This window comes from Dermochelys coriacea, chromosome 26, assembly GCF_009764565.3.
Source record: "Dermochelys coriacea isolate rDerCor1 chromosome 26, rDerCor1.pri.v4, whole genome shotgun sequence".
Classification (NCBI taxonomy): Eukaryota; Metazoa; Chordata; order Testudines; family Dermochelyidae; genus Dermochelys; species Dermochelys coriacea.
Genome location: NC_050093.1, coordinates 5,851,683 through 5,861,238, shown reverse-complemented (window position 1 = coordinate 5,861,238; position 9,556 = coordinate 5,851,683). Strand labels below are relative to the sequence as shown.

Below are 9,556 nucleotides of genomic sequence, written 5' to 3'. Positions count from 1 at the left end.
AACTGCATCACATTGACGATTCGTATTCAATTTGTGATCCACTGTAACCCCCAGACCCTTTTCATCCACACTACCGCCTAGCCAGTTATTCCCCATTTTGTAGTTGGGCATTTGATTTTTCCTTCCAAGTGTTGTACTTCATGATTATTCTCATTGTATTTCATCCTGTTGATTTCAGATGAACTCTCTTCACTTATTAAGTTCAAAAGCAGCATTGCGTGCTCTTCAACCCCATTGCCAGGATGGACAAAAACACCCCACCACACCACTCTCTCCAAAACTCTCCATTGACCCTACCAGGAGCCCTTTTGTGGGGCCATTCCAGGGATTTGTGGATTTGCAGAATTGAGCCAGATCTGGGAACTTCACTACACAATCCCTGGTGCGACACCATCCACCATGGTCACTCTGCCTGGTGCAATGGTCCTCAGTAGACTATTTGTGTTTGATGATGATGATGATGATGATGATGCTACCTGTCACATCTCCATTAGTAGTTAGTGATAGTATCAGACTCATGCCACACAGCTGAGCAGTTCAGATACCATCCAGTAGAAGGCAGTGGTGCACATACACATCGGCCAGCTCAGTTAGCGCAGAATTTCATTAGTCAGCAGAGAAGTGCGGCAGGTCCGCTCTCCCGACTCAGTCTCTGCCTAAAAGTTGGCCCAATTAGCACAGGGCTGATCGACAGCTACTGAAAGGACCAGGTTAAAACTGGGACTGGCCTGCAAACTATTGCAAATCGGGCTGCAGATTTCACAGGTGACCGGGCATGCCCTTTATGTCAACTCTGAGATATAGCCCGGGGAGCTGAAAGAAGCTGCATTCCCCGAGTGACAGAACTGGGGCTGCTGAAATGTTAACGGCTGGCTGGGCAATGATACAAAGACAGTGTTAGGGCCAAAAGAGATTGAATCCAGATGCGAGCTGGGCAGATGCGAGGGAGACAGGGAAAGGGAAAAGGAGGCCAGTGTTCCTGGCAGTTGGCAGCACCCATAAATCAAAGGGCGACCCAGAGGTTCCAAGGAGAGGCAATTGCGTGCTGAGGTTTTCAAAAGCAACTCGTGCATCCAAGTGGCCCAATTGAGACTGGAGCTGGTTGCGAGTTTTCCAGCCCAACTTTTTTTTTGTCAGAAAATGTCAATTTGCTGGGGCTGGAACTGTTTGTGGGAGAGGGTCGGTTCTGATAACTCTCCCCCTTTGAGAAGAACAAGTTCTGAAATTGTAGAACCATCCCGCGTTGACATTACCAAAATGAACAGCTTCGTTTTCTGGTGCAAAGCGATTTTCTGTTCAGACATTTTAGTTAATTTATACTACAAAAAAAGCTTTTAAAAATGGGGGAAAAGGTTGAAATGGAAATGAGACATTTCAAAATGATCGAAACAAAACATTTTTCAGATCGCCAGGTTGCAAACATTTTTTGAGTTTTGACTTTTCATCCCAATTCAGGATGGGAAAAAACTTGGAACTCTCAAAAACACTACCAGGATGAAGAACTGTTCCCCACCTAGCTCTACTTAAGGTAACTTAACGGGGGCTAATTTTTAGACAGTGTTTATTACCCACCCACCTACCTACCCACCCTCCCTCCCTCTGAAAAACAGGCCCCTGTCAGGGGTCTCAATTTGGGCCCCTAAAATCCAAGGGACTCTCCCAGGATGGGCTGGTCCTTTAAAGGGATTCTGGTTCAGTCCCCAGCCTGTGATTAATTAAGCTGCCTCCCAGGTGATGGGTCTGTGGCCAGGGAGCAGGTAATCACTTGATCATCCTCATCACCTGCGGTGCAGCCTGTGAGGTGGTCAGCAGATGTTGGTGGTGAGGGCTGTATAAGGACCTGATTCAAAGCCTAGTGAAGTCAGTGCAAAGACTCCTGTGGCCTTTAAATCAGGTCCTCAAAGCCTTGCTCGCTAGATTCTCCAGCGCCTCACAGCAGGCTACCTGCAAGTGCCCACATCCCACTGTGATGCAGATGGTCCCTGGTTCAGCACTCTAAGCATGCTCACATTAGGGACGAATGAAACAATAGCAAACAAGAGAGGATCTGGCTGGGAGAGCTAGGACTTTATTATATTTTCCAAATACATTCCGAAGGACAGCAGCCAGTTTTGGATCCTTTCCCACCACCCAGAGCCAGTGCATTCCTTGCTGATTTCTGTTGGGACCTCTCCACCTGTTGGATAAGCCCCATGTTCACAGGAAATCTCCTCAGGGACAGGAACCTTCCTCTCCCCTGGGCTCTCATCTACAGTCGTGGATGCATCTGCAGCCCACTGCCTGGTCCTGGATTCCCCGTGTCCGCAAGAAGAATCGGTTTGATAGCCATCTGTTGCTATGAGCTCGGTGGTGCAGATGGAAGGGACTTGGACAGCAACACCTTTGTTCCTCCGTTTCTTGCCTGTTTGCCTCTGCTCTCCTTTCACTGTCCATTGTTCATCCTCCAGGTATATGTTCAATGGTACATCCAGAAGGAGGGTTATGGGTATTTCTCTGCCTCTTCCCTGGCAGGGCTGCTTAGAAGGCACAAAAGGGACAGCTTTTCTCACCCTTTGGTATCTCCCGCCCTGGGCTCCTTTTCTCCTTTTTACATTTTGCCTCCTTCTTCCCCTCCTTCCTTTAGAAAATTTTGCTTTTCTAAGAGGAGAAGCCACATAGCTTCTTCCCCTGCAGGGTCTGGAATAGGATGTGGAGGGGCTCACGTGCTCTTTTCTGGACTTGGCCCTGGAATAAGATCTTGAATAGATGTGAAGAGAAGGCACAGCAGAATCACCCATATTCTTGGCTCCTCTCTTTCCCCCGGCATTAGATGTCAACGGAGCGTCATAGCCACGCATATCCTCCTCCGCTTTCCCCTTTGCTCTGCAGCAAGATGTCAAAGATGCACCAGAGTCTGTTAACTCCTGGCGTCGGCCCCTGGTCCTGACACAATACGTGCACTGGGCCTTATACACAGTCACATTCTGTTTTTTGGGAGTTGGTTGAAGGTGGGTGACACGTTGGCAAGCTTTGGCGTGGCATGGCCTGCGATAGCTCTGCACTATGAACTGGGCCATGGAGTAGGTGACGCCAATCTTCTTGGAAAGCTGCCGTGGGGTGTAGTGCATTTCCTTCCATTTTTCTTTCTGGAGTCTCATGCTGCTCCCTTTCCGCTCACCTGACCCATCTCCATACTACCTTCACTTGAGTATTGTGCCCGGCGTTGGGGTTTCTGTGACATCAGCAGCTGCCTGGGTGATGTCATAAGCATGCTTCATACCTAGGCTGTCATCAGAGATCTTCAAGAGGTGGATTTCAGTTTCATCACTTTCCGGACAAAGTTCAGTGACCTGTTTCATGGAATCCTTGAATTCAAGGGTTCTCCAGCTGGGGGCCATGACCTGGTGCTGGGGGGTCATGCCCTCCCTGCCTTTCTCATGTTGTTAAATGAAAGATGGGGTGGGTCCCAGCTAGGCCCTGGCTAGAAGAGCACAGTTATGGAAAAGGTTGATGATAACTAACGTATCCACCCCATTTACTCTAGGATATCCAACGTCACATTATTTGGGCATCATTCTCTTTTTCTAGCATAATTGGGCCGAGGAAGGAGCAACAGCGGGCAAAAGAGGATTAAAACAAATGAAATCATATGGGTAAATAGGAAATTCTCAGTTAGATTATTTGAGTTAAAAATGTATAAGGGATATAATTTTGCTACAGCAGGCAAAACAGAAACTTAAGCGTCTGGATGGAGGGACACGCTGAATGAAGTAGTTTGCTTAGCAAGGTCATTACAGCACACACGATGAAGCAGATGGAAAGAACAGTGCAATTCCCGAGGTCCTTACTCAGGTTTTACTCCATAGTTGCTCTTTCCTTAATCAAGCAAACTCTAATTGGAGTTACTGGCAGTTTTGCTGAGTAAGGGTGGCCTAAAAACTGAGTGAGGGTCTGAGGATTTGGCCATGTGGGTCTCTGGTGGTGTTTAGTGCATCTAACCGTTATCCTTTCAAGGGAGATCAGATGAGACCCCAGGCTGTTTCTTTTGGAGAAGGCTGACATCCTGTGTCCTCTACAAAGACATTAAGATCTTTTGGCACTTGGAATCAGTGTTTCTGCTGGTGTCCCCCAATCTCCCACAGCCCTGTATGCTAGCTGTCGACAGAGCTGCCACCCTACCCCAGGGGCTACTGTTTCCCAGTGTTGCTAAGTACCCTGTATGGGGCTCACAAAGTGCCTTGGGAGCCTTCCGGAGGAAAAGCACTGTATTACTCTCAGACCCACAGGAGCGAAGCTATCCAAGCAGCTCATGTAGAGACAGACACAAGACGGAACGGAAGAGGGACAGGCAGGCTTGGGCAAGGGGATGGAGGCAATATCAAACTTCAGCTTGTTTCTTGGATTGTACGGGGGGGAGGGGGGGAGTTTGAAAGGGCTGAGGATAAATGTTTCCAGGGTGTGGTTTTCCACGTGCCTCTCGCACACCCATGACAGAGCTGGTGACTCCTCTGCCCACAAGGATTCTGGAGACTGTTTGGGTTGAGAATGGAGTTTGATCCAAGTGTCTGCATTTTGCCCTTGACATGCATTTGACCAGAAGCTCTACAAATTTGTTTCAAGCCTCAGTTAAAGGCTCCAGAATGGCTGTTGCAATCAGAGCTGGGCCTGGACTGCACAATGCAGGCCTGGCTCTGTGCTTTCCTGAAGCTCTGGAGTTTGGGTTCGGCCGCGTTTCCGGTTCAGAGAGACCTACTCATGTGTGAACAGCATTCGCCTTGCTCGTGTAGCGCCTCCTGCAGAATGAGCCAGCAAATGAGCATTTCACATTAGCAAACCTGACTTGCAGCCATGCCAGGGTTCAGAGCCAGGACTCCGCTCCTTGCTGACTGTAAATGCCCATGTTACCTTATAGGTTTCTCTTGTCTCTCTTAATTGCTCTGCAATATTTTCCGGCTATTCCCCTTGCAACGTGGGGTGAGGGGAAAAGTTATTTGAATATAAAAACATGTAAAAAAAAATTAAATATGATCAATAAAGCCGTTCCTGTCTCCCTAAGGCCCTGAATCAGCAAAGCACTTAAGTACTCGCTTAAGTTTAAGCAACTGCTTAATTGCTTTGCTGACTCAAGCCCAGATAAATAGGGCCTTTTTCAGTCTTCTCATTTACCATACAGTGGAGACACTTCACTGAGTCCACTAGAATTCCTCCAGATTAACATGAGTGTGAAAGGAGAATCAGACGCATGGAAGATTAAGAGATACTGCAGAAAAGGATCGACAAAAGAGAGATCACAGCTGGAAACATCTGGAGAGTAGAACACTACCGCAGGAGCCCTGGAGGAGATGGCAGAGCTGGAGAGCAGGCACGAGAATAGGATCCAAGAGATCAGAATCTCTCCCAAGAAGGATCCAGCACGGCTGGAACCCAATGGGACAATGGCTTCTGAAAAGCAGGACCCCAGAAAGAAACAGCATCACTGGAAACCACCACCAGATGGCAGAGGATGAAAGAGAATCCAAAAAGGATCCAAAAGAGAGAGCGCACAGATGGGAATACCTGGATAGCAGGCGCACACCAGCAAGGACTCCAGGCGGTTTTGTTTGCAACACTTTCCATTTATTAGATGCGGACTTTCCAAGTGGGGCTGGAGGTAGTGCATGGCTCCTTCCCGCAATTGCTTTCGGGGCTGTCTCTAGATCGACTGATGTGTCATGAAAGAGGACAACGCTCCAACTGGAGATCAGACTTTTAAAAAGAACAAACGTACATTGGGGGAAAAGGACTCCGATACATTAGGTGTCTCTCATAAAAGCATCACTAAAACAAAACCCCAAACAGACGAGAGTTAAAGAGGCCGATGGCCATCTCCTTACAAGACAGAATTTTTATTACATCGTTACAACAGATAGCCAGCAGCTTCTGTGCGCGTGCTGGGCTCTTCACTCCTATGGGCTTTGTACATTCAGGGAGCTGAGCTGATACCTGCTTTGTCAAGTTAAAAAGGTAAACGTCTGCCATACAGTTGGACTTTCCTGCATTAAGCAATACCTCCCGAAGGGGGGGGTGTTAGGGGAGTTGGGGGATACAATCGATTCATCAACGGTAGTTGCAAAGTGGTTAAGAAGAACATTTGCTCCTGGCTTGGGCAGTGCCCTGATTCAAAGAACAAAAAGAGGCCAAGGAATGGATATTTAAAGAGATAGAAGACATCCCCCTCCCCCCCCCCGCCCTCAATCTGGTCGATGCCAGCAGCTGACTGCATCTTAGCCTCTGTGTGAGTGTGTCTTAGTGCTGAGGTTGACTGTGTGTTTCTCCATCCAGTCTGTCTGGTTCCCCCCACCTCCCCGCGCATGGATTTGTTCTATACAGAAAAGAACTGTCCCTCCAGCGTGGGGTGGCGAGGACCCTGGTGGCCGTGGGGCTTCATTTCCTTGTGTGCAGAGTGTCCTGGAACTTGGTGCTGGTGTACCGCAGGTGGAAGCCCTTCTTATTGATGGTGTCGTCTGAGTGGAACTTGATCATGACCGAGTCGCCGGCGGAGGAGACCTCTTCCGGGGGCTGGGGGGAGGCAACGGAGTGGAGAGAGCCGGTCAGGGCACACTTGTTTCTCCCTCATAGACCCAGAGGGTGAGAGACTGCAGGGGCCTGAGAGTCTACAGGTTCTCTGGGACGGCTTGGTGGAGCCAAGCCATCTTCCCCTTCCTCACGGGCCAGTGGCACAAGTTGCTGCTGAGAGAGGTCAGCAGCAAACCATCAACGGCCCTGGAGCCAGGAGGGAGCAGGGCGAAGGCCTGGGGGGCTGACAGCAATGTCTGAATCCCAGGGCAACTCCTGGGGTGGGGCAGCTTGCACCCCATCTTGCTTGAGGCAGCGTCCAATGGCAGGGTTGAGCGTAGGCGGTCACTGGGCTAGCACCAACAGGCTTATCTATGCACCAACCTAAACTGGGTTAGTTCCATGGCCACGGACGCTGGGTGGGCACTGATTTCGGTTTGGCTTACCCCTCTTTCCAAAGGGACCCACGTTAAACTGAAATATCCCTCCCTAGTCTTAACCACCCCGCCCCCAGCTCTGAAAGCTCAATCGCTTCCCCGCCAGGGGTGAGGTGTTTCCTGCTCTCCTTCAATGGGCTTGCCGTGCTTTGCATTATCATTGGTTTTTCCAGTCCCTATAGGTTCTTATACTGTGCCCATCTCCGCAGTAGCTGAGTGCTACAGCTGGGCCAGTTTTTTTTTTCTTCAGGGAATAGTTTATTTGCCAGAAAAGGCATTTTTCAGTCCAAACTCCGCCCCCTATCCGGGCTGGAAATCCAGATTGAATTCAGTGAATAGTTTTGTCCCAAAACAAATGAAAAAAAAAGTAGAAAAAGTCAAAATGGTTCGTTTAGACATTTCAAAACAAACCTTTTTGACTTTTTGTTTAGAAATGTAGCTAGATTTGCTTAAACTTTTTTAAAAAAGGCTGAAGACCACTCCAAACCGTAATAAAACCACTGGGGGAAAAAATTCATTGTAGGTCAAACAAAAACATTTTGTTTTTCCCCTAGATTTTTCCATTCAGCCACCAAACCGAACAATCAATTCTTGGCTCAGAGCGCACGGTTTTGCTCTGGGATGTGGTGCCGCTATCCCTGACTTCTGGGGCCAAGCGGGAGTGGGGGTGGGATGGAGGGGGGACAGCAGGGAAAGTTTACCCCAGATCCACAGTAGCGCCCGAGGCGTGGCGCTGTCCCGTCATAGCCGTCGAAGAGCTCCATGTAGTCGTACCCACAGTCGGCCTCCTCCTCGATCTCGAAGGTCTGGAAGATGAGCTCCACCCCATAGCCCTCCTCCGCCACAATCACCCACTCGCAGTCCGAGCCCCCAGGGTAGTTGTTGTCTCCGAACTGAGCGTGTGAGTACAGGTCCTTGGTTTTCACCTCAGCTCGCATCTGGCCCCCGCAGACTGGAAGTAAGAACATGCACGTGCATAGCAAGGAGGTGAAGAAGGGTGCACACCTATTGCCAGAGAGGGTCATCTTCTTTCCTCCCTATTTCCTAATGTCTTCCCTCTGGCAGCCCAGGGGGGGCCTCTCTCTACCCAGGAGCTCACCAAACACCCACCCCATCAGCTCAGCCTCTGGCCCCATCCAGCCTTTGGCCTCTCTGCTTAGTCTGCCAGCCGTGGGCGTTTTTTGCACAGGGTCCACTGAGCAACCGTGAGATAGATGGCCAAATGGGCCATGCAGAAGTCAGCGGCTCCTTGTCCCATCACTGATCTCCTGAGCCATCTGCCCCCCAAAAGCACGTCTTCAAAAAGAAACATGGCAGCTGCTTTGCTTGCTCCTATCAACGTTGCTTTACTATCAGCCAGTGATCTCTAATCTTTCTGTTCTTCTCCTCCCCTTGATTCTCTCCACACATTCAACACATTATACATACACATTATACTGAACCACGCCAAGCCTCGGAGTCTTTAAAACACCACAGTTCCTAGGGAGACACAAGGGTGAAGTGGGATAATATTCCAGCCCCTCTCTTCTGGGACCAGAGCTTCACACCTGGCCTGACATCGCCACAACTCTCCGGAGTTTTTATCTGCCACTGAACCAAATACCAAGCAACAAAAACCCGGTTACCTGTTGAATAGGTGGCCTGGAAGCCCTTTTTCTGGACGGAGTTATCGGAGAAGAACTTGAGGAACATCTTGTTGCTGGTGGAGATGACAGGGTCCGGTTCCTTAGCCCCACAAAACCTGCCCAGGACTGGAGCCTTGGCATCCTTCCCATTGTAAACCTCCAGGTGGTCATAAGTGCATTCCTGATGACCCTCAATATCCAGCTCTGTGAAGGTCTGGGAAGACAGGAGGAGACAGAGGGAAACTTACAATGATAGTAGGTGGCAAAGCACCGAAGTTCTATGGATCTCAAGTCACGACAGTGATGGGGGCCATTCCAAGTCCCATATACAGCACGTCTCTGGCTATGCTGTTAGGACCCACGTTCGTCTGGATGCAGCGGGCAGTTTCTCTGTGCAGAGGTCACCTTATCTGCAATCTACTCCCATCCCATTTGACTGCTCTCAAAGCACCGTTAACAAGAAACGTCCCATGGGGATGTTACTGCGTAATTGTCCCCTTCCTCCCATGTGTGTCCTGGCTCCATTGTCCATTAGAGAGGCTATCCACCTCCCTGCACAGCATCTGGTATTGGACATAGCTGGAGAGAGGACAATGGACTAGACAGACATTGGTCTGAAGCAGACTGGAAATTCCTAGGTGCTGTATCCTTCACACGGGGACCGGTGGCTGCGGTCGCTATATCACATGTGTATTTTTCTGCTGCTAGTCCCTTGCGCTATACGTTACCAGTTTGACGCGGTGCCCAGGCGTGGTAGTTATTGCCCAGATGCACTCTTTCTTGCTCGGGTACTTATCGGGCCAGTTCGGGCTAGTGATGGTACCAGTGATGGACGTCACCTTGTGATCACAGCCAGCTGCAGGAAGAGAATCCCAAAGGAGTCAGCCAGGGGGCCTATCCCCCAAAGGATCATTTCTCCATCCTTCCCCCACCTCCAAAACTCACTCACCTAACACTCCC

The 9,556-nt window shown here is 49.7% G+C and overlaps 1 protein-coding gene across 4 annotated transcripts in view; it reads right to left on the bottom strand.

Annotated features, from left to right (window-relative positions):
• Nucleotides 1–5,819: 5,819 nt before the first annotated feature.
• BMP1 (bone morphogenetic protein 1) overlaps nt 5,820–9,556 on the bottom strand; it is an 86,045-nt gene continuing 82,308 nt past the window's right edge. For all 4 annotated transcript variants that reach the window (XM_043503038.1, XM_043503039.1, XM_038385011.2 and 1 more), the window contains exons 17-20: nt 9,325–9,452; nt 8,597–8,810; nt 7,673–7,923; nt 5,820–6,537 (exon numbers count right to left, since the gene is read on the bottom strand). In XM_043503038.1, coding sequence (XP_043358973.1) covers nt 6,403–6,537; nt 7,673–7,923; nt 8,597–8,810; nt 9,325–9,452 — 728 coding nt within the window. In that variant the 3' untranslated portion in view covers nt 5,820–6,402. The remainder of the gene's footprint in view (nt 6,538–7,672; nt 7,924–8,596; nt 8,811–9,324; nt 9,453–9,556) is intronic.